This window comes from Bos grunniens, chromosome 9 (assembly GCF_055505025.1).
Source record: "Bos grunniens cultivar Pamir isolate PY7600 chromosome 9, Bosgru_T2T1.0, whole genome shotgun sequence".
Taxonomy (NCBI): Eukaryota; Metazoa; Chordata; class Mammalia; order Artiodactyla; family Bovidae; genus Bos; species Bos grunniens.
In genome coordinates this window covers 95,833,877-95,858,956 of record NC_141173.1, presented here as the reverse complement: position 1 = coordinate 95,858,956, position 25,080 = coordinate 95,833,877, and the positions used below count along the sequence as shown (strand labels likewise).

General features: G+C 46.9%; 1 protein-coding gene across 11 annotated transcripts in view; it reads right to left on the bottom strand.

Annotated features, from left to right (window-relative positions):
* The window catches only part of TULP4 (TUB like protein 4), a 199,147-nt gene that overhangs the window by 64,543 nt on the left and 109,524 nt on the right, over positions 1–25,080 (bottom strand). For all 11 annotated transcript variants that reach the window (XM_086318544.1, XM_086318548.1, XM_086318543.1 and 8 more), the window contains one exon: positions 2,490–2,618. In XM_086318544.1, the coding sequence (XP_086174670.1) occupies positions 2,490–2,618 (129 nt within the window). The remainder of the gene's footprint in view (positions 1–2,489; positions 2,619–25,080) is intronic.

Below are 25,080 nucleotides of genomic sequence, written 5' to 3'. Positions count from 1 at the left end.
CCCAAGAGCAAAACTATATAAAAATCTGGATCAGATCACAAGATACAGTGGTTACTTTGGATCAACCTGAAGGGCACAGGCTTTTGTGAGATTCTAGCTGCTTCTAGATGTTCTCTGGTCCATGGAAGCCCATTCACCTCCAGCTCTGAAGTCATCCTCTCTCATTTCTAAAACCCTTTTTCTGTAGCGAACTCTCAATGAAAAGAAAAGCCAAGGGACGATGTGGGGGCAGAGACCACACAGCTACCACCAGAGAAGGCAGAAGCCTCGCTCCTCATCACCAGGACACAGTTCGGCAGCACCCTGGGGCTGATGGTGGTGAAGCCTGAGCTCTATGTACATACTACGAGCACGTGCGTTTCTGCTAAAGAGAAAACAGTTTATCGTCTGGGAACAAGACAGAGATTTGGAGTCAACCCTGGGTTCAAAAACTTCCCCGGGTGAGTTACTAGGCCTCCGTGGCCTGAGTCCTTTTCTTTGTTAACTCAGAGTAACATCTGCCCAGCAGGGTTCCTGTGGAGACTGAGGGAAGGCCAGCACCAAGTGACACCCTGAGGTCCCCCTTGCTGCCTTTCTCCGAGTAGTGCTTTGAAGACCTCGTGTTGGCCAAGGCAATTGCTGGGCCCTTCTAGGGAAAGAGTTCACACTTCAATGGATGGGAGAACAACAGCACTCTAGAGACCTTCATGGGCAAGTTCAGAGAAATCTGCACTGGATAGAAAGCCGTCAACAGTTGCTGCTTCAAGGCCTGAAGCTGGTCTCTGGTGATGACTTCCTGGTGACTGTTTAAGGGCAGGTACACCCTGGGGTTGAGGTCTTTGGGTGTCGGCACCTCACAATGCTTCAGGCACCATCACAACTCATGGGGTCAACCACCACGTCCAGATGGTGTCAAAACATTTTCTGTATTTAATCCTATGTAATCCTCTGAGTAGGGTGTCCCTGGTAGCTCAGTTGGTAAAGAATCTGCCTGTAATGCAGGAGACCCCAGTTCAATTCCTGGATCGGGAAGATCCCCTGGAGAAGGGATAGGCTACCCACTTCAGTATTCTTGGGCTTCCCTGGTAGCTCAGTTGGTAAAGCCACCTGCAATGCGGGAGACGTGGGTTTGATTCCTGGGTTGGAAAGATCCCCTGGAGGAGGGCATGGCAACCCATTCCAGTATTCTTGCCTGGATAAACCCATGGACAGAGGAGCCTGGCGGGCTACAGTCATCGGGTCGCAAAGAGTCAGACATGACTGAGCGACTGAGCACAGTCCTCCTAGTTATCCCTGGAGGCAGATACTGTTACAGTTCCAAGTATACAGAAGAGGAAACTGAGGTACAGAAGTGAAGTGTCTCCTACAAGGAGTCACGACTGAGAGGCTGACTCCAGAGCTCACACTTGTGACCACAAGGTCTACCTTCTGGTGACATGAATTTCTGAGGGCATGGAGGTCTCCACATTTGTGGCTCTATTTCAGGTGAGTTAGCAGGCACAGGGTGGGTGCCATCTCTTCCTTCTTTCTCTCACAGGGGGATATAGAAAACTGATAAGGCCTTCTTAGAGCCCGTCAAAATTAGTACATTGACCTTACCAACTAAATAAACTCACAAAAACAGAACATTGTGCTTTTACTGGGAAGTAGGTTTGCCTCCTGTGATGGTATCTACGAAGTTTCTCAGCCTAACAGTAACTGCTGATAACAGGTTCATTCCCTGCAATTTTCTGTCACTTCACCAGTCTGAATCTCTCAAAGTTGGTGAGCTCGTAGCTTATTTAAGCAACAGCTGGGAGGAGAGATGGTAAGAATTTGTTGCCTTGGAAACGTACAGGCAGTTGTGAAGACTATCCCTACAGAGTCAAACAGTCTAAGAAACCCCTCGTCAATAAGGTCCCGTGAGGACTCTGGCCTGGCAAATCCTCGGGTGGGACCCGAGTCATTATGTACCTGGGACGGGAGCTCCATGCAGCCGTGTTCCCGGGGAGAAAGAGCCAGGGTGGCGCCATCAGCCACCGGAACATACCAAGGGGTTTAAAGCAGCACAGCTCGGCGGATATCCCGGGAGCAGTGGTTCCCCACGAAGTGGAGACAAACTGGCACCGGAAAGGAGGGGCTAAGCGCCGACCACAGGTGGCCCCCCTACCTGGAACCCGACAGAGCGAGGGCTGAAACTCGGCCTGAGGAGCAGGTGCTGAGAACAGTACGCGGAGTTCCCCACGAGAGCACTCGGAACATGACAACGTGGGGAAACACCTTTGCAGGGGTGCAGAGACGCCCGTGCCAGGAGCACTGCAGAGGGTTCGAGTCAACAGGGAAGCACAACACTGATGGTGCAAAACGACTTCGCAGACTCAACTGAAGCTCAGAACGTGGAGATTCTCACGACAGCCGCAGGCTGGAAGAGACGGAGGCGCCGTCCTTCCCCTCCAGAGGAAGCTCGAGGAGCAGGCCCTGGCTTCACTCACCCGCCTCTGTCCAGCCCCAAGGTGCCTCCCGCTGCTCACCTGGGCACCTCGGTCATTGACCAGCTCCACAGACCACCGGCCCTCGTACTGGATCCATACGAATATCCCGCCATCCGCGTCGCATGTGGCCAGCTTCTGGTATGGCTCGTTCCACCTCACCAGCACAACCTGGAAGATGACCAGGAAGACATTTACTGCAGGGAAGGAGCCCGTGGGCAAGGAAGCCATTTACAAAGTTATCAGACCCAGAAAGTGTCTGAGAAGTGCGGTCAAAGAAAGGATTCAAGGAAGACGGCAGGAGGGAGGAGAGAGCTGGGGGGCAGATCAGCAGAGGGAAGGATGGATGTGTCTCAGGGACTGGCCCACGTGTCAAGGCTTCCTGACAAACAGCGGGCATCTGAGCAAACCATAATAAACTCCAGCACGAAAAACGGCCACCACCATGAAAACAGAGAGCAAGCCAGGGCCTGCCTGTACCCACCCTGCCTCCCGCAGCACCAGGATTGCTCCTCTGATGGTCCCGTGTGGTGGGAAAGCAATTTTCTCAAAATTCATTGTGTATCTGAATCGGGGGCTCTTTATTTAGCATAGAAAAAAAGAAAAGGTGGGGCCTATTTAATCTCATTTTTTCCCCTAAGTGAAACTTTCTATGTCTTTTCCAAGATTACCTTATTTCCAAATAGTTCAGCATCTAAACATGCCAATTTGGAAAAAAATACACAGCAGAAATAAGTTGCTTGTGATTTATCACAGAGAAAAGATGAAGAAATAATTAACTTCAAAACTGATGCATGTAAGAACTTAATTTTTAAATTTGATAACTTCTGAATCTGGACAAATCATTTTCATCTTTCTCAACTATCACTCCCTCAGCTAAAGGTGGACCCTGCTAGGTGGTTGGTGGCATTGGCCCTCACAGAGCCCAGTGAAACCTGCAAGGACACGGGGCTATCAAGTGGTCACAAGAAGACACAAAACCAGCACCTGGGGTCACTGGGGGCAGGTTCCAGAGTGTGGCCTGACCCTCCCGTGCTGGTGACTGAGATTTCATTCATTCAGCTCTTTTTTAAAACTCTGCATAGAGAGCTGAAAGGCTGCAATCTTCTGAGACCTGGCCATCATCAGCCAATCTAACCTAGTCAGTGGCCCCCATGCCAAACGGATACAAGCTCTCCATGGATGCAGGCACTGCCCACTGCCTGCCACTGGCCCATCTGACTTTGTCCCTCTGCCAGGACTGCCTGCCTCGCTCTGTTTGCAGCTCGGCAGGTGCTGCCCTCACCGCCCACCCCCCAACTCCTGTGCCCACGGATCCAGGCTCCCTCCGACATGGAGCCCTGGCCACCTGAGGGATGGGTGGAGGCACCCTCGCCTCTGAACACTGATGCGCAGGAATGCCGCGAGCGTGCCAAACAGCCCCATGTAAGTTATGAGTCTCATTCGGCTATAGGTTTGAACAGTGGCTGAAAACTATTGCAAGTAGGTTATTTTCAACTCCCAAAGGCATTTTAACAACAGCCAATAATACTGACTGACTGCCTATTACCAACTGTTAGGTTGCGAAGGTAGAAGTTAAGAAATCCTGGTCCGTGTGGAGTTCAGTTCACTGAACAGACGTCACATCCTGCTCTATATGCAGAGCTGGGAACATATGACAGACAGGAGGTAGATGGTGAGGAGCAACAAATCCAGACCCATTATCTTAAAGTCTAGTTTCTAAAGGGGCTTCCCTGGTGGCTCAGCAGTAAAGAATCTGCCTGCAATTGGATCCCTGGGTCGAGAAGAACCCCGGGAGAAGGAAACGGCAAATTGTTCCAGTACTCTTGCCTGGGAAATTCCATGGACAGAGGAGCCTGGTGGGCTATACAGTCCCCTGGGCCACAAAGAGTCAGACATGACTGAGAGACTAAGACTTCCACTTTTAATTTGTTCTAATTTTTAAAATTCTGTATTTAAATTACTGATCCAATTCTTAAGTGTCTTTAAACGTATCAAATGTGTCATAAAATTTAGAATTTCCAAGCAGCCAACTTCATAAACTTCTTTCAGACCCAGTGGTGCCTGGCCCGAGCAGTGCTCACCACAGCGTGCCACAATCTGGTCCCCGAGACACGCTCACCATCCAAGCCCACAGCCACTCGTGCATTTCAGAACAGTGACAGGAGGACCAGTGTGACTAATAAGAATGTGATCGCTTTTAAACTATTTAAGTTAAATACGGTAAACATTCGTCTACTATAGTCTTCCTTGCTGCTGCTGCTGCTGCTAAGTCACTTCAGTCGTGTCCGACTCTGTGTGACCCCATAGACGGCAGCCCACCAGGCTCCACCGTCCCTGGGATTCTCCAGGCAAGAACACTGGAGTGGGTTGCCATTTCCTTCTCCAATGCGTGAAAAGTGAAAAGTGAAAGTGAAGTCGCTCAGTCGTGTCCGACTCTGTGCGACCCCATGGACTGCAGCCCACCAGGCTCCTCCGTCCATGGGATTTTCCAGGCAAGAGCACTGGAGTGGGGTGCCATTGCCTTCTCCGATAGTCTTCCTTACAGAATAGTATTTTGATGACAAGGCATCATCATTCAGAAAACAGAGGCGAGTCACATTTTCTATACTTCTGCCTTTTTCCTTTAACATGCATTGCCACATATGGTTGCATATTTAGTTATCATCATCAGTAAAACCTCTCCTTGAGAACAGCCTGCATAGTCACAGCATGACATGGACACAAAAGAGCAGAGGTAAAAAAAAATATTTTACAGTTATTTCTAACATTAAAAATGTCTTGGTCTTGTGGTAACATTAGTGGTTGTTGGACAAACAAAAAGTTCACAGACTCGACTTCATCTTTTCGTAATTCCGGATGAGTTGAGACTCAGCAGTTAACAGAATGCAGCCCCCATCCACACACTACTTTGCTGGGAGTGTAACTGGTGTAATGGAATATAGGTGGTTGCTCCCCTAAATTAAGAGAAATCTTTCCAGTGACTCTTGGTTTAAAAATAAAGTTTTCAAAGGCAGTGTTGTTTCCCTGGGTTAGTTTTCTCATTTCCTCTCTCGTCTGTGATTCTGAGCCGTCCGTCTTATCTCCCGGCAGCTTATTTCCTGTTCTCCCAATCCCTCCAGTCTGCCTGGCAGAGTCAGGACATACCAGAGTGCTGAGGAATTGCCGAGCGAGCGGGGCCAGCTGGGTTCTCAGTCGCCCAGATCACACGGCAGGGCGCTGAGCAGAGCCCAGAGCGTTCCATGGCAGAGCCTTCCTTCCCTCTTAGAGGAAGATGGGGCTCCTCTTTGCTTTGGGCACAAAGAGCTCCAGCATTAAGGATGTTAGGTGAAGCGTGCATTCTACTGAACAGACAGAATGTAAGTCAAGTTTTGACTTAGGTCTTTGATTATTCCCCCAAAATGCTAGCCTGCCAAAATAAGATTTCTATTGTTTTATAGTTATTCTTGGCAATAAATACTTATGGAGGAATATTAAAGGCAGAGAAATTCACAGTAAAAATGCAATGCAGGTCTGTAGAAGGCCTCTTTGGGCTGTTCTGTAATGCCCTCAATAAGTCACTTCACCTTCTATTCCTGGCACTATTTTTAGACAGAACAAAGCCCTAGTGTCAGCTAATCTACCTCAAGGATGTTCATCTTTTGAGACAGGAACCCTTCAAATAGTGTTGGTAGAAAAACTGATGCTTTTGAATTGTCATGCTAGAGAAGACTCTTGAGAGTCCCTTGGATAGCAAGGAGATCAAACCAGTCAATCCTAAGGGAAATCAGTCCTGAATATTCACTGGAAAGACTGATGCTGAAGCTCTAATACTTTGGCCACCTGATGCAAAGAACGGACTCATTAGAAAATAAGATGCTAATGCTGGGAAAGAGTGAAGGCAGGAGGAGAAGGGGAAGACAGAGGATGAGATGGTTGGATGGCATCACTAACTCGATGGACATGAGTCTGAGCAAGCTCCAGGAGTTGGTGATGGACAGGGAGGCCTGGCGTGCTGCAGTCCACGGGGTCACAAAGAGCTGGACTCGACTGAGTGACTGAACTGATGATTCAAAATGTTCCACTCTAAAACAAGGAGTTAACCTCCTATATCTGGAAGAACATAGACAGACTACAAAAACATCTGATTCTCAAAACAGCCTGGTACCTGGAGCAGGCATTCTCATCTTCACTTTATAGAAAAGGAAACAGGTTCAGGGAGGTTCCCTTGCCCACAGCACCCAACTGGCGGGAGGCAGAGAAAGGCTCGGAACCAGGCACACTCATCCCTGGTTCTTTGTGTCTTCCTAATTACAAAATGAAGTCAGGCATAATCATTTTAGGAGCCTATTTTGGGGGAATACTGATTCATGCTAGGAAAACGATGGTATTTGTGAATACTTGACTTTTTTAAAATTAGAATGCTGAAATATCTAGTCTAGAATTTTTGACCATCCAAAATGAGCTACAAAAAATTGTTCAGAAGGGCTTCCCTGCTGGCCCAGTGGTAAAGAATCCGCCTGCCAATCAATGCTGAAGACACGGGTTCGATCCCTCGGTTGGGAGGATCCCACACTCCGTGGAGCAACCAAGCCCATCTGCCAAAACTACTGAGGCCCCAGTGCCCTAGAGCCCATGCTCTGCAACAGGAGAAGCCATTGCAATGAGAAGCTTGCACATCGCAACTAGAGAGTAGGCCATGCTCGCCACAACTAGGGAAATCCCGTGCGGCAACAAAGACCCAGCACAGCCAAAAATGATCAATAAAAAATAAATAATTTTTTTAATGTTGAGAAAACTAGAAAAACAATCTTGGGGCAGAATCAGGAGACATAAGCACAAATGATGAGAAGTCCATGAGAAGTACGTGAAAGAGAACTTTCTAACAAGGAGCAGGAGCACTGCCTATCCGTGGAAGGGGCTGTCTTCAAAAGGAACCTGGAATGCTGGAAACAAGAGGCGGGACAGCCAACTGCCAAGGGTACCTAGGAGCAACTCATCTAACCGGGGTGGGGCAGGGGGACTACAGCTAGGGGACCTCCATATTACTATCCATCCAACTCTGAGATGACAAATCAAAGTTAAATATGGCCTTAGCATTAGTGATGTTACCGCCTCAAAAAAAAAAAAAAAAAGGTTGATTTAAGCTCTTAAGCATCTACCAAGTGATAAACTGCCACTAAATTTGCCAAAGGGAAATTCAATTATTAAAGTAGTTAACTTGGCTATTTGAATTAAAGTTTTATATATTACATATTATTAATACTCTTTGTCAACCAGGTGTGTACTTTAGTGATTTATAATACACTTAACCTAGTAGATGAATTTTCAAGATGTTCCTCTCCAGCTCTCAGAGAAGCTAAGACAGCTGGATTCTCAGCGTCTTGCTCTTTAAAATCCCTATCTCTCAGTCCAGCACACCGAGCATTCGGTCAGGAAACAGCACTGCTCCAGGCACACGGCCAGGCTACCAACTGAAGACAGAACCTCAGCTCACCCCCCGACAGGCTGACGCTGACCCCAGCCAACAGCAGGCCTCTCAGCTCCGGAGAGCAGGACACAGCCGGAACCAGGAAGCTTCTCACTGACCACAGAAAACCCGAGTGGCAGTCTGCTCTCTAACACCCTGCAGCTTCATTGTGTCTGAAAAAGGAAGTCAGCCTAGACCATTTCTGAAGATCCTTCCAGCTCTAATACTTTGACACTGAATTCTATTTGGACAAGTACTAAACAAATACGGCATACCTACTCCTAAGTGCAGTATCCTACAAAACTTAAATACTGGTATATTTACCACCCAAGAAAAAAAATCTGGCACATGGATCAGACATACCACCTGGTAGGAGGGTGCGTAATTGATGGGAGGGGGTGCAGCTGAGCAAATACGTTATCATAACTCGATTCAGAGTCTGACATGAAATACAAGTTTCTTCCTAAGTGCTTGCTTATGATTTTTAAAACATGAGTGATGTTGCATTTTAAGTAATTAGTTCAAGAGTTACAAATAGAACTGCCTTATGACCCAGCAATCCCACTGCTGGGTATACACACTGAGGAAACCAGAATTGAGACATGTGTACCCCAATGTTCATCGCAGCGCTGTTTATAATAGTGAGGACATGGAAGCAACCTAGATGCCCAGCAGCAGATGAATGGATAAGAAAGCTGTGGTACATATACACAATGGAGTATTACTCAGCCATTAAAAAGAATACATTTGAATCAGTTCTAATGAGGTGGATGAAACTGGAGCCTATTATACAGAGTGAAGAAGGCCAGAAAGAAAAACACCAATACAATATACTAACGCATATATATGGAATTTAGAAAGACGGTAACAATAACCCTGTATGTGAGACAGCAAGAGACACAGATGTATAGAACAGTCTTGTGGACTCTGTGGGAGAGGGAGAGGGTGGGATGATTTGGGAGAATGGCATTGAAACATGTATAATATCATATATGAAACGAATAGCCAGTCCAGGTTTGATGCAGGATACAGGATGCTTGGGGCTGGTGCACTGGGACGACCCAGAGGGATGGTATGGGGAGGGAGGAGGGAGGAGGATTCAGGATGGGGAACATGTGTACACCTGTGGTAGATTCATGTTGATATATGGCAAAACCAATACAATAAAGTTAAAAAATAAAATAAATTAAAAAAAAAAGTTACATAAAAACCGAGTCTCTATGTATAGTGACAGTTAATTTTATGTGTCAAGTTCACTGTGCCCCTTTGGATTTTGGAGGCTACATGTCCCTAATTTGGGTGTGACAATCTGGCCTGTTTACCTAGTAACCCCAAAAGCTGCTGATTTTGAGTGGGGCCCAGAAGAAGAGAGAGCTCCTCATGGATCAGGCCACCGTGTGACCTGCTCTGTGCCCCAGGTCACATGATCCAGCAGATCCTGTGGTACCCAAAGCATCAGTGTCAGAAAGGGATGCTGCCTGGAGCCTTTGGTGGAAGAATCTCATTGCAGGCCTCGGGGTTTGGAGCACAGCCCTGCCATCCTCCACAGACAACAACTCTCCTTCTGAGAAACAGCTCTTGGCCTGAAACAGACGGAACACTTAACCACGGGCCAGCAAGTCTCCATGAGACCTGAGCTGCCCATTAGGACCTGGGTATTACCTGACCACCAGCCATAAGTTAAAATATCAACATTTTGGTCAAAACTCATATGTATTTTTCCTTTTTAATCTTTTTTCTAATCATGGAAACATACACTAAGTAAAACTCAAACATTACCGAAGTATATAAATAGAAAATGAACATTTCTTGAAATGCTGTCTTAACTATTTGGCGCACATTCCTTGAGATTCGTATCTCCTGTTCCCTGGCGAACAGACCTGCATGACATCTTAATCCAAATAAATGTGCATTCACCCTCCTCTTTCTAACAGCAAGTTTCTCACATCACCTCCCAACTAGTTGGGATGTGAGAAACCTCCCAACTCCCAACCTCCCAACTCCATTTCCTGTCATAATCTCTGCACACATTATTACCTTGCCTTCAAATAATTTCCTATTCCTCTATTTTGTACTTAAACTGAACCACAAACTCACGGGCTGCTTCTGCTGTCTGTCCCCACATCACAAGACCCAGGTGCCTGGGAAGAGCAGCTCCTTGGTAAAAAGTTCGTGTTAACCAGCCAGGACTTACTCAGGAAAGTGACAGGAGTCCTCCCCCGAACACACCACTGACTCATCTTCATAGAGTCCCTCAGGGTCCTCCCGAAGGTCTGTCCCACCAGAGGGGTCCTCAGGGATCCGGGAACTGACTCAGCCTCCAGTTAGATGAGAGACCCACCACAGGGGTGAGTTTTCCAACTTTCTCAGTGGGCAGCCGCACAAGGGCACAAGCCAGCCACTGCTGGCCACTCGGCCTCGAGACACAGAACGCACACGAGGACCAGTGTCATGTGAGAGCCACAGCAGAGCTGGCCTCCCACGGGGGGCTTTTCCCGCCCGAATTAACCTGCACCTGCTCCCCACCTCCTGCTCAGCCACCCCACACTGTATCTCAGTGTGGGGCACAGACCCAGCCTGAGGATACTGCCTGATTGCTGTCTGAATGGATTCCAAGTGGAAAAGTAGCGCACTCAGGGATGGAATTACAGACTGGTGTTTAGTTTTGCTTTTTTATTGAAATACAGTTGATTTACAATGTTGGGCTTCCCTGATAGGTCAGTTGGTAAAAAAATCTACCTGCAATGCGAGAGACCCGGGTTTGATTCCTAGGTCAGGAAGATCTGCTGGAGAAGGGATAGGCTACCCACTCCAGTATTTTGGGGCTTCCCTTGTGGCTCAGCTGGTAAAGAATCTGTCTGCAGTACAGGAGATCTGGGTTCGATCTCTGGGTTGGGAAGATCCCCTGGAGAAGGGAACAGCTACCCACTCCAGTATTCTGGCCTGGAGAATTCCACGGACTGCACATAGTCCATGGGGTCTATAAGAGTCGGACACGATTGAGCAACTTTCACTTTCACTTACAACGTTGCATTAGCTTCAGGTGTACAACAAAGTGATTCAATTATACACATACACGCTCTTTTTCAGATTCTTTTCCTTTATAGATCATTATAAGATATTGAGTATAGTTCCCTGTGCTATATAGTAGGTCCTTGTTGGTTACTATTTTATATATAGTAGTGTGTATATGTTACTTTCAAATTCTTAAATTATCCCTCCCCCCTGCATTTTTTTTCTTTTAATCAGTTAGCAGATAGCACTGACTATAGCTATTGTTTCAAAATTATTTATATCACAAAAATTAAGTAAAGAATGGATGTCTGTGAGAAAATAGAAAGGAAAACAGTACAGTTTTGTACTGAAAACCACAGTCACATTAAAATTAACTGAACTTTCTCTGACTTCGCAGTTAAGGGAAGGAAACCAGAATTTTAAATACTCTTGTTAGAAAATCCCTGGATGCATCTCACTGTACATTTGGTTGCATTTCAACTTTTTCTGAGACATAGTTATTATGAAGATAACACCATATGGAAGGAATGAATCATCTGTGGGAGGTCAACTCAGAACTGGGTTTTGGGCGATGTTTGTGCTTTTGAAGCTCAAGGCAGCACAAAAGAATTCTATTTAACTTGTCCTCAGAGCATCCCTGGGAACCTTCGCAACTTTCTCAGTAAGTCAGGGAACGTTCTCGTTCAACAACATACATCCAAGTTTTATCCAAAGCCTTCCCATGACTTCTGTCTGAGCCAGCATGAAGACTCAGGCTCCTAAAAATCATCCTGAATACCACACTGCTTTTGAAAGATTAATTTTAACCACATTGTGGTACAGATTGAAACACTTCTACAAAACCAGATGGTCACAGAGAACTATAAAGAAGTCATATCCATTGAAAAAAAAAAGAAAAGAAAATAATAGAGTGAGGAGGTGCAGTCTCCACCTACTAGGATGACTCCAACGTACAGTAGAAGTTAGAAGACAGCACTCTAAGTGAGCTCAGTGAGAAGCCCAGGCTCAGGTGAGCTTTGGACTGTGGGATGAGTCTCTAGTCTGCAGTGCTCACTACCTGCTGAACGCTGGTAAGGCCTCACCCACACCCTCGGCCCAAGGCTCCACCACACAGGGGTCCTTGGAGCACCTTCAAATGGAAGGGCCCAGCACAGCTCCGGCTCTGGCACTCGCCATTTTCTGATACCTTCCGTTTAATTCTTGGGTTGTGGGAGACACTTCACACGAAGACCCAGAACGTGCACAAAGAATGAAAGTGTGAGCACATGTTCACCGAGCTCTGTCTGAACGACAGGTCAACCTGAGCCACCACTACCTGCAGCTGTTCTCTTCTCAACTGAGAGGCCTACCGAGACCTTAGCTGCTGCTTGCTTGCTTCAGCACACAGCCAAGAATACCATTCTGTCCCACCAATGGTTCCTTGTGAGGAAATGAAATGCCATCACTCTTTTACGTTACACAATGCACAGAAATACACAAAATAAATATAGCTTAGGAGGGTGAAAAGCCCTGCTGAGCTTCTTCTCAAACTGAAGTATGATTTTCACACTTTGAAAGGCTAGAATAGAAATTCGGCATTAATAACTGCATACAAAACTACTACCAAGAGGATTTAAGTCATTTTCAACGATGCAATTATTTACAAGAGATACTGAGGTGGCAGACTGCAGCATTAATAGGGATATGACACTGGGTTTACACCCCAATTAAAATGCATAGGACACAGTGGAGGAGCCTGAGGCACTTCATATATTTATTGAGGATTTGCCCTGCGCCAGACACACGCTGGCGCTAGAGAGGCAGCCAAGTCTGGCACTTGGCTCACACGCTCCAGAAGCTCTCAGGACTGGGGGGCAGGCAAGCAACTGTCCAGCCACCGGCTCAGTGAGGTGCTAGGAATGCTCTATGCAGAGGCTTCGTTAGCACAGGTCTCTGCAGGAAAGGCATTTTCAGGTGTCTCCAACCCCCAGGGCCAGGGCACTGTTAGCATTCCCTGCAAAAACAGTAATTATCTAGAATTCCTTCAAAAGGCAAGAGATTTCTGCCCAATACTCCCTTTTAGAGTGAAAATTGGGGTGGGCTTTTTGCCAGCTACAAACAAAAAATTATAATTATAGATTCCCCAATATATTTGGCACTTGAGATTTCCACTTCAAAATACTTCTCAGTGTTTCATTTTCTGTGCATATGTGCCTCTGCAGTGTAACTTACCACTAGATCTCAGTCAACAGCCTGAAATCCCTGAAATGTACCTTCAGTTCTTTTTAAACCTAAATTCCTAGTTAGTAACTCTGTATTTGCATTTAGTTCTATGTTTCCATTTACTAAAGTTCAACTATTTTCCATCTTGCTGAAGATCAATTATTCTACACATCTCTAGAGCCTGTTGGCAGATGCAAACATAACATTCTTTGTGAAGGGAATTACCAAAGGCAACGTGAATGGTCAAAGAATCCAGCCACTGTTTTACTACCCTGTAAAAACAAGAGTCAACTCTATTCCATCATGAGTACTGCTAACCAAAAACAGGGCACATGCCTTGCCAGCCCCTGGTGAGTCGCATGACCTGCTGAGCCTTGGTTTGCTCAATCTGTAAACAGAGGTGTTAGCACGTGACCAACAGGACTGCTGCAAGAGCAACTGGAGAGAAGAGTCACCACCGTTCGGTTCTAGACTTGCCATCATCTCCTGAGTTCTTCATACATGTCACCTCCCTTAATCCTCACGCAAACCCACTATGGGTAATGAGGACCATCCTCACTGCAAAGGTGAGGAAACTGCAGTTTAGAGGTGCTCATCAGTTTCTCTCGAGTCTCTTAGCAAGTGGAGACAGACTCAGCAATGACCCTGGTCAGTCAGACCCCAAAGCCTGTCTTTATCTCTGAACTGCCTGCCTTCCTCTTAGAGACGATGCATGCAAGTCTGGGGCCAGGGCCTGGATGGGACAAGTCCCACAAACAGCATCCACAGTAGTGGCTGCTATTAAGAAGCACATCAGTTTTTAATGCTGGTGAGGAATCCTCAGCCCCGAGAGTGGCCTGGGCGTCATATCCCACCCGTGTTCTCGTGAGCAGTAAAAACCCAGCCTCCCACCTCCCTTCCAGCCCCCAGGCCCCTGCTTGCCCTGGGCCTGAACCATATCCTCTGCACCCCCTCGCTCCCTCCCATCAGCTCGGCTAGGCAGTCTCCCAAAGCCCACCCCAAATGGGTGCGTCCGAGGTTCACCCTCTACCCAGCTCTCAGCAGGGAGAAAGCACACAGCCCCGGAGGCGATCTGAGCCCTTCACCCTGTGTCTCTGGCTGCAGGAGTGGAGCTGGACCCCTCGTCGAGTTTGGCCCCACTCACCCCACGTCGCTCATCCATCTCCCCTGAGAGCCCCTCCTTCAGTGAACTGTTCCAACCCCCATGCAGCAATAAGGATCATTCCCGTGCAATGACTCAGACCCCATCTCAGACTCTGCTTCGAGGGCACCAAACCAGAGATGCTCTGTAAGTGTGCAAGATGAGAAACTTGGTCAGTGGCTCACAAAGTCCTGCCCCAGGTTCAGCAGCACAGAACCACCTGGGAATTTGTGGGTAAATGCAAATTCTCAGGCTGCCGAAGACCAAGTGATCAGAAATTCTGGGTTGAGCTTTTGGCAACCAGCAGAGTCTCACAAACCGGTTTGGGAGCTCACCTGGGCCCTGAAGGCAGGGCAGTGGTGACACCCAGGGACTGGAAAATGCTTCAGCTCCAGGTGCACCTCCTACCAGGAGCTCCAGGAAGGGCACTCGCGAAAGGCCTGAGCAGCAGGAAAACACATACATGCAGACAGACACACACACACACACACACACACACACACGGGAGAAGGCAACAGGGAGAGAGGGCCTCTGCGTGTGTTCAGAACTTATTTCTCCAGCAGAAATAGGAAAGGTAAGATTCACTTTGTAAAATTTTTGGTAAGAGCAAGGGATTGAATTGGAAAAGGGTGGCCATTTGCAGTTAAACTTTACACAAAGTCAAGAGAAGTCTCGGTCTTCACATTTACAAGGCTGAAAATTCCTGTTGTCCAGTGGAAGCCTGATCAACAGCCCCAGGGAGACTGCAGTCACATGGCTGACTCCTGACCATTTTGAACATGAGGTCATTTTTCAAGAGGACAGAAACCATCAACCAAAGACTCTAGTGAAGAAGAGCACATGGCCCACCTTGGAAGGAAAACATGCCAGCACGAGGCAAAGAGAGCTGTGGTCCTGACCACGTGGCAGAGGCCTTGTTACTCCCGTGGAGTCTCAGGACTGGCTCAGGGCTCGGCAGGCAAACCCCACAACCACCTCCCACTGACCCAGCAGCCCAGCCGCAGGTGCCCCAGGTGTGCCCAAGGCAATCCGTGGGGTGCGGGGAGATGGCAAACAAAAATGTTATTAATAATATTTAATATATGAACTACAGTGCGGTCCCCTTTCCCAGACTGGGAAAGGTTACCCAGTTGAGATATGACAGGCTGGGCCCCGGCGGGGAGCAGGAGCTATACGGGCCCTACACACCCAGGGCTGGGTTCAGCGTGCACCCAGCGTAACTAAGCCAGCCTCAGAGAGAGGATGACCAGCTTTGAAAGGACACTTCCAAGGAAAACAAAGGTGAAGATAAAACTAATTATGCAGCACAAGCACAAACAAGAAAATGGCAGGACTGACATTTTTCCTATGGTCAGAATGGGTCTTCACCAGCCAGAAAAGTATAGGGCTGATCCAGACAGACCTGACAGGACATGGCTTCCATGTGTGTATAAAACATATATGGATACTAAACACGTAAATATGTGTATATGTCAGTGCGCCAGTTGCTCAGTCGTGTCCAACTCTTTGTGACCCCATGGACTGTAGCCCACCAGGCTCCTCTGTCCATGGGATCCTCCAGGCAAGAATACTGGTGTGGGTTGCCATTTCCTTCTCCAGGGGATCTTCCCAACCCAGGGACTGAACCCACATCTACTGCACTGGCTGGTGGATTCTGTACTACTGAGCCACGAGGGAACTTCACCAGCTCCAGGCCTGGGCAATCACACCACGTGGTTAGCTACATCCAAGACAGGAGGAGCCTGCCCACCGTGAGCCTGGCATGGAGAAGTGGTGAAGCCTTTCCCCCACGTGGCATTTACCAGGGGTGATGCGCTGGCTTCACAGATCAGAGTGGCCAGAGACTGCAGGCTCCCCAGGGTTGGCCCGCGGGCCCAGTGAGGGAGGTGGGAACCTCGGCTGTCGGCTGGGGCACCTGGTACACCCGCATGGTCATCACCCAGATGAGGGTCAGGACACATCCCCCCAATGCACGGCACATGCTGCATGCTGGAGAGTTTACAAGGAAGGAACTTGAGAAACGGCAGGAGCACGAAGGACTCTGACCGGCCCTCACCCTTCTCCCCCAAAGCAGCCCCTCAGATTCTCATTTCAGAGGTGGCCTCCCTGAACCTGAGGGATGGAGCGCCAGCATCTCCAAGGATGGAGGGACATGAGAGGGCTGGACAGACAAGGCCTTGCTAGGTCACCCCAGTTCCCTGCGCTGAGCCAAGGCCCTTCTGTCATGTCGTGTTCCCACCACCCTTCCCCTCATCAAGCCAGCACCAGACACGCAGGATTAAGCACGGCTTCATGGCTCATTTCCTCATGATGGCTCTCATCTCATGTAACACTTAAACAAATGTGCAGACTTTGTGCTTGTCTCTCTCTTGTTAGGAGACCCAGCTGAGAACGGAAGATGGGTACAGGAGACGCTTACTCCTCCTCGACCCACTAGCCTGCTGGAGCCAAGGGAGTCAGGCCGGCGCGAACCTAACCTGGACAGTTTTCTGGGTCTCCATCTGCCCTCATCAATGCCTAGCGTCGTTCTGACTCAAAACATTCAAAATTTCATGGTATATAAAAAAGCAGGAGGTCATCGGTGTATTTCATACAACAAAATAAACCTAGTCTCCATAAACGAGGAGGACAGGATTGCCAACCTAACAGAAGCAGTATTACAGCTCCACGTGGGCCCCGCGTGAGCTGGTTCTGCAGATGAGGACAAGGGCCGAGGCCACGTATTAGCCAAGGGGGTCTACATCTTAATGCAGTCACAAAGAACATCCCAAAGCCCATGGGCTTGTCTCCTGGTTACGCCTCAGACCCGAGGGGGCGAGTTGGGAGCTGATGGGGATTCCAGTGTCGGTGCCAGCATCCACGGCAATGGAGAGAGCAGGGCCGGGGAAAACCAGGAAGAGCTGTTCGAGGTTTTGTAGATAATTCATTGGCCTAAGCCAATGAATTCAGTTCAGTTCAGTTCAGTCGCTCAGTCGTATCCGACTCTTTGTGACCCCATGAATCAGAGCACGCCAGGCCTCCCTGTCCATCACAAACTCCCGGAGTTCACTCAGACTCACGTCCATCGAGTCAGTGATGCCATCCAGCCATCTCATTCTCTGTCGTCCCCTTCTCCTCCGGCCCCCAATCCCTCCCAGCATCAGAGTCTTTTCCAATGAGTGAACTCTTTGCATGAGGTGGCCAAAGTACTGGAGTTTCAGCTTTAACATCATTCCTTCCAAAGAATCCCAGGGCTGATCTCCTTCAGAATGGACTGGTTGGATCTCCTTGCAGTCCAAGGGACTCTCAAGAGTCTTCTCCAACACCACAGTTCAAAAGCATCAATTCTTCGGCGCTCAGCCTTCTTCACAGTCCAACTCTCACATCCATACATGACCATGGGAAAAACCATAGCCTTGACTAGACGAACCTTTGTTGGCAAAGTAATGTCTCTGCTTTTGAATATGCTATCTAGGTTGGTCATAACTTTCCTTCCAAGGAGTAAGCGTCTTTTAATTTCATGGCTGCAGTCACCATCTGCAGTGATTTTGGAGCCCAGAAAAATTAAGTCTGATACTGTTTCCACTGTTTCCCCATCTATTTCCCATGAAGTGATGGGACCTGATGCCATGATCTTTGTTTTCTGAATGTTGAGCTTTAAGCCAACTTTTTCACTCTCCACTTTCACTTTCATCAAGAGGCTTTTGAGTTCCTCTTCACTTTCTGCCATAAGGGTGGTGTCATCTGCATATCTGAGGTTATTGATATTTCTCCCGGCAATCTTCATTCCAGCTTGTGCTTCTTCCAGTCCAGTGTTTCTCATGATGTACTCTCATGATATAAGTTAAATAAGCAGGGTGACGATATACAGCCTTGACATACTCCTTTTCCTATCTGGAACCAGTCTGTTGTTCCATGTCCAGTTCTAACTGTTGCTTCCTGACCTGCATACAGATTTCTCAAGAGGCAGGTCAGGTGGTCTGGTATTCCCATCTCTTTCAGAATTTTCCACAGTTTATTGTGATCCACACAGTCAAAGGCTTTGGCATAGTCAATAAAGCAGAAATAGATGTTTTTCTGGAACTCTCTTGCTTTTTCCATGATCTAGCAGATGTTGGCAATTTGATCTCTGGTTCCTCTGCCTTTTCTAAAACCAGCTTGAACATCAGGAAGTTCACGGTTCACATATTGCTGAAGCCTGGTTTGGAGAATTTTGAACATTACTTTACTAGCGTGTGAGATGAGTGCAATTGTGCGGTAGTTTGAGCATTCTTTGGCATTGCCTTTCTTTGGGATTGGAATAAAAACGGACCTTTTCCAGTCCTGTGGCCACTGCTGAGTTTTCCAAATTTGCTGGCATATTGAGCAGCACTTTCACAGCATCATCTTTCAGGATTTGGAATAGCTCAACTGGAATTCCATCACCTCCACTAGCTTTGTTCGTAGTGATGCTTTCTAAGGCCCACTTGACTTCACATTCCAGGATGTCTGGCTCTAGGTCAGTGATCACACCATCATGATTATCTGAGACAATGAATAGAAACATCTAATTTGAAGTGAAGGAGACGGGCAGTCCTGCATGTCCCTGGGCAAGTCAGGATGCCAGCACAGGGATCCAACCCAGGCTCTGGGAGGCACCTCTGGCTCCGGCCTCATTACTCTCAGAGGCAGGAGCCCACCCTGCAGGCAGACATCTCTCTAAGGCTGTCCTAGGACAGCATCCGTGCTCTCAGGACCACGGCTAAACTTCCCTCCAGCTGTTCTCCACGTGGCTGTCAGCTAACACCTGAAGTTCATTGTATTGTTGAAAATCCCTTACAGAGCCAACACAGTCTCGCTTTTCATAATTACATCAGCTAATCCCAGCATGGCCCACTCTCTCAATCCCTGGTTGATGTCCTGTAAAGATAAAGCAGCTGAAGCCTGCCCACTCCAGCTGTCCTACCATGGGTCACAGACAGAAGGCAGCTTGGCCGCTTACTCCAGGATTCTGGAAACGAGGGCTTAGGACAGTGGCATGGACATTTCTTGCAGGGAAGTTAAAACAAGTCAGAAAACAAACCTCTCTCACTTAGACTACTGAAGTGAAAGATCTTGAGTTGTATCACAATGCACGTGTATGTGTGTTGAAAAAGCAGTCTGTAAGGAGATACCACAAGTACCTTTAGGAGACGGGATAACAGAAGGTTTTTATATGCCTCCTGCTGTATATTTTTTTCCAAAATAAATATATTATTTATATAAGTCTGTGTATAAAAGATTACATAAAATGAGAAAAGCTGCATTCATTTGTTCCCTTTAGCATATTTTCAAAGGATCCATTTCAGAACAGTGAATGCCTTTTGTATGCCTTACCTCTTTCACTACCTTTTTAAAGCACTGAATCTGATGTAAAGAAAGCAAAACTAATTATCACAGTAGCTACCTGATTTGTAAAACTGAACCTGTTTCAAAGAAGGCATGCAGAGTTAAGCTTTCTGTCAATGTTTCTTAATCATCTGACTCAACTGCCTAAAAATAAGGATAATTTTTTGCCAAGAACATAAGAAGTGTCGAGGTCAGCAGGAGGGCAAGGCGACAGGGAAGACAGCAGCGGGCTGGGTGTGACGGCAGGGCTGGAGGGGAGGTGGCGGTAAGGGCGGCCTGCTTCACCAGGGCTGGCTCTCCGCCTGGCCCTGTGCTGACAGTGTTACATGCATGTCCTCGCTGGACTCTTGAGGCTTACTTCACTAGGAAAGACTCCGACTATCCAGTCTCCTCCATCCTGGGAAGAGAGGGCAGAGGCCGAGGAAGACTTGCTCAAGGCATTGGAGCTGCCGGAGGCTGGGCCGCGCTGTGAGATACGGGCATCTGAGCCCAGAGCCAGCAGTGTACCCCTCGCCCACGTCACTCTGCCATCCAGTGTAGAGCAGGACTGTGCAGGCATCACATCACTGAAGACAGACAACTTTCTAAGCTTTGAGGAAACAGGAGAAAGTCAAAAGAAGAACAGCCAACCCGACGTGAAAATCCCCGCACGTACCTATCAGTCCAAGTGGACACGTCCGTTTCTCTGAGTCCAGGGATGACCCATCCACCCTGCGTGCTTGTGCCAGGACCGCCTGTCACTGAGCCTCCCCACCAGCTGGCCAGGGCGACCAGGACTCAGGCCACCCACCAGGCCTTCCCCGTGGCTGCTGGCTAACAGCTCCTGGGGGAGAGGGTCCACCTTTCACGGGGGGCTAGGAGCTGCTGAGGTCATGAAAGCTGGGGGCTATCAGAACCACCCCCATGAAAGAATCTGACGAGCAAACACAATCAACATGTGGAGAAAGCACAGCTGAAGACACCACTTGATGTGTGGATGAAATATGCCCAAGCCAGACAACCCAGGGCATTTCAGTCACGAGAGGCAATAAATTATGTATTTGAGGTAAAGTTAAAATCAGATTTTATACAACTTGCAACCAAAAAAAGATGTAACTAATGCTAACTGAAATTGCGAAATTAGTAAATTTAAAAGACCAAACAAACTAGGAAAAATGTATCTATCACATATAATAAAGAATTAAGAATAGAAAATGTTAAATAAATAACAGGAAATTCTCAGTTTCCCTAGTGGGTCCTGAAATACAGTTGTAAACAGACAGACACGGTGGCCGTGTAGGAGGGTGGAGGGCTCACCCATTATCCAATCCCAACAGGCCCCTTCCCTGTCTGCCTCTGCTGATCTTCAAGGCTCCCTCTCCCTGGAGTCAGGACTGGCCACAGAACATCACTCAGCGGTAAACAATCTGCCTACAATTCAGGAGACACAGGAGTCACAGCTTTGATCCTTGGGTCGGGAAGATCCCCTTGAGGAGGAAATGGCAACCCACTCCAGTATTCTTGCCTGAAAAATCCCGTGGACAGAGCAGCCTGTCAGGCTCTTACGTCTTGAGACTTTTATGTTGCAAAAAAGCCAGACATACCTGAGCAATGGCCAATAAGATGTGAGCAGAAAGCAGCGGAAGCCACCCTACCATGCTTTCTCTCACCCTAAACTCTCCTACAGTGGAGGGAGCTGCAGTAGTCATCTTGTGACCGAGAGGAAAAGGCCAAGAGAAGGGCAGAGACGCTGCCTTGGGCTTTCAGAACAACAGCTGCGGCCACTTGCCTCTGAACCTCCCGTTGTGTGACTCACCATCCAATTCCTATGAGCTACACTTAAGCATACTGTGTCACTTCTTTCAGCAGATATCACTGAGTGCCACCACATTCCTTCTCTGAGGCTCAGGGAACACACAGTGGGCAAAGCAGAAAAGGCTTCTTCTTGTGGTGCTTCCCTACAGCACACAAGAAAGCACGCCTAAGCGCTACAGATAACATAAGTGTCTATTCATAAGCACCACTGACAAGCATAACCACAAAAGGTCACTGTGAAACATAACATCCAACACTGGCAAAGGCACGATAAAACTGCAGTCCTCACAGATAGCCTGGTACCCACTGGAAAGCAAGCAGACCACACGAATCAAAGCAGTCCGTTCCCACTCCTAACTCGTCCTCATTAATCCAATAATCCCATGTCTTTTACACCAGGTATGGAAATACATTTGGAAGCCTGAGCCCGTGCCATTCAGTTGTTGCTATTCACTCACTCAGTCTTATCTGACTCTTTGTGACCCCCATGGATGCAGCACGCGACTTCCCTGTCCTTCACCATCTCACGGAGTTTCCTCAAACTCATGTCCATTGAGTCAGTGATGCCATCCAACCACCTCATCCTCTGTTGTCCCCTTCTCCTCCTGCCTTCAATCTTTCCCAGCATTAGGGTCTTTTCCAATGAGTCGGCTCTTCGTATCAGGTGGCCAAAGCATTGGAGCTACAGCTCCAGCATCAGTCCTTCCAATGAATGTTGGACTAGTTGGATCTCCTTGCAGTCCAAGGGACTCTCAAGAGTCTTCTCCAACACCACAGTTCAAAAGCATCAATTCTTCGGGGCTCAGCTTTCTTTATGGTCCAACTCTCATATCCATATACGACTACTGGGAAAACCATAGCTTTGACTACATGGACTTTTGTTGGTAAAGTAGTGTCTCTGCTTTTTAATACACTGTCTAGGTTGGTCATAGCTTTTCATCCAAGCAGCAAGTGTCTTTTAGTTTCATGGCTGCAGTCGCCATCTGCAGTAATTTTGGAGCCCAAGAAAATAAAAACTATCGCTGCTTCCACTTTTTCCCCCTTCTATTTGCCATTCAGTATTTCTGGTCTTTTTAAAATTTTATCTTAGGGGAAACATGCAGTTGCTAAGAGAAGAATATTTTTTCACATACTCACCAAATTTGCTTTTTATGTTTAAATTTCCTGAGCATACCCTCATAAGGTACAACTGATTCTAAACCATCACTAATGATTATTTGCCTTTCATCACAGCTCCTCTGTCACCCTGTCCTGTGGGCATAATGCACTTTAAACATGCAATTACTAAAAGGAAACAGAGAAGAAAAGCTTATTCTTAATAAAAGAATACCTTGCTGTATACAACGGCCATATTTGGTATTCAATTTTTCAAGACATATTCATATTCCACTTCATAATAACGTATCTCCTTATGGTTTTCATATTAAATTTTACAAAAGAAAATAAATACCAATGCTCATCTCCTATCTGCCCCCAGACATAAATACATACACAAACACTATACTATTTAAAGAAAGAAATCCTTATGAAAGTTGTGTCCATGCTGTTATTTATTATTTCAAGGGTTTCCACTTTATTCATATTTTAAAATAAACATAGTACCCATACAAAATAAATGTGCTAGCTGAGTGAAACTCTTCACTCTTGAGTTTTTAGTTTCCACAGAACTATTCCATTAATGGCATTCTTTTCTCTTCTCTATCATCTGACTTTTCAGGTACTTGGTACACAAGCTGCCATCTTCTCAGATCTCCTATTTGCTCCTTCCCTGCTGCAATCTGACTTTCCATCTGTTGAACATAGTAATGACTTCTCCTTATCTGGAGAACTGTCTCCTAAACACCCTATAGATGGCCTCTAGAGACACATCCAGTTACAGAATGTAGTTGATGAAATGAAGTATAAAGATTGATAGGTCTAACAGAAGGGGTCAACCTTCTGTTCAGATGAGGTTGAACACTTTGTGTGATAAAGTTACCTTTAGGAAGAAGTCAACAGTACAATCACGTTTGTAGACAGTTGCCGCTAGAACAGTCCTTATTGCAGTAAGTGACAAGTAGAATCAGACTGTTACTTTTTAAGCTGTAGATGCTAACATATTAATAAGGAGAAAAAAACAAACATCCACCAATACATGGGTAAATAAATAAATAAATAATAGGCCATCCATTCATCTGAAGAACAATCTTTTTCTTTTTGTTTTTGAAAAAGCGTACTGCCAAAGAAGTTGTCATACAGAAGAAAAGAAGTTACACACAGTTATGTAAAGAAAAAAGCAAGTTGCTGGTCAGGTGTACCATGATTTAACTGTTTTATGAAAAGCTATGGACATCATGCACACGTTTAAAATTATCTATTAATTTATTTGGCAGCATCAGATCTTACTTGCAGCACGCAGGACTTTCGATTTTTGTTGCAAGATGCGGAATCTTTAGTTGTGGCATGTGAACTCTTGGTTGCAGCATGTGGGATCTAGTTCCCTGACCAGAGACTGAACCTGGGCCCCCTGCATTGGGAGCCCAGAGTCTTAGCCACTGGACCACCAGGGAAGTCCCTTATGTACATGTTCTGTGCCTTTTTGCCCATTCTTACATGCACAAAAAAGCACACAAGAATACCAAACTGTTATCAATAGTTGCTTCCCCAGATATTGGAGATGGTATTTTACTTCATGTATTTCTTTATTTCTTACTATACACACGAATGACTTATGTTTTAAACATGTTTCAACACCATTAAAACCAAATAAAACTACCTAGCCTGGTTGTTTATTCACATGCACATGAATTTCTGTTCAACAACCTGAACTGGGCTATACTCTCCAACAGACACTGTAACCTTAAACCAAAGGAGCTTTCCACTCTTGAGGCGGAGGGGCCACCACTGGGCTCTGGCCATCTTCTGGCCAGATCCACACTCATCAACAGAAACTCTGTCAAAAGCGTTGTTTGCCAACTCCAAGGAGAGAGGCAAACCACAGAGTTATTACAGCCCTCACAGCATATTGTGATTAATCATATTAATTAAAACCTAAGAAATAATTTGTACAATAAAATCTCCAAATCCACTTCTCTTGATCTCAATCAAAACATTTATTTTAATGTAAATGATAACAAAGTTCAGGGGGGAAAAATGCTGTCTCACTTTTATCTCAGGGAAAAGTTGCCTTTTATTGATTTTAGTTGCGGGGTTTAGTGAAAAAATTAAATCCTTTGAAACTAAGATACTTTCAGCAAAACCTATCAGAACTGGCAAAACTAGGAAACTATTTTGGTTTCATGCATCTCTGTGAAACACAGATCAGCAAACTGCATCATCTTGAACTGGGGCCTTCCTCTTCAAACCTGAGATAGGAATCAGAATTACTGAACGCCAGACAGGGTGACAGCAGACCTGTGCTCGCCTCAGAGCTCAGCTGGCAAAGAACCCGCCTGCAGTGCAGGAGACACGGGTTCGATCCCCGGGTCAGAAAGATCCACTGGAGAAGGGAAAGGCTCCCCACTCCAGTGTTCTTGGGCTTCCCTGGTGGCTCTGCTGGTGAAGAATCCACCTGCAATGAGGGAGACTTGGGTTCGATCCCTGGGTCAGGAAGATCCCCTGGAAAAGGGAAAGGCTACCTCACTCCAGTATTCTGGCCTGGAGAATTCCATGGACTGTAGAGTCCATGGGGTCACAAAGGTCATGAC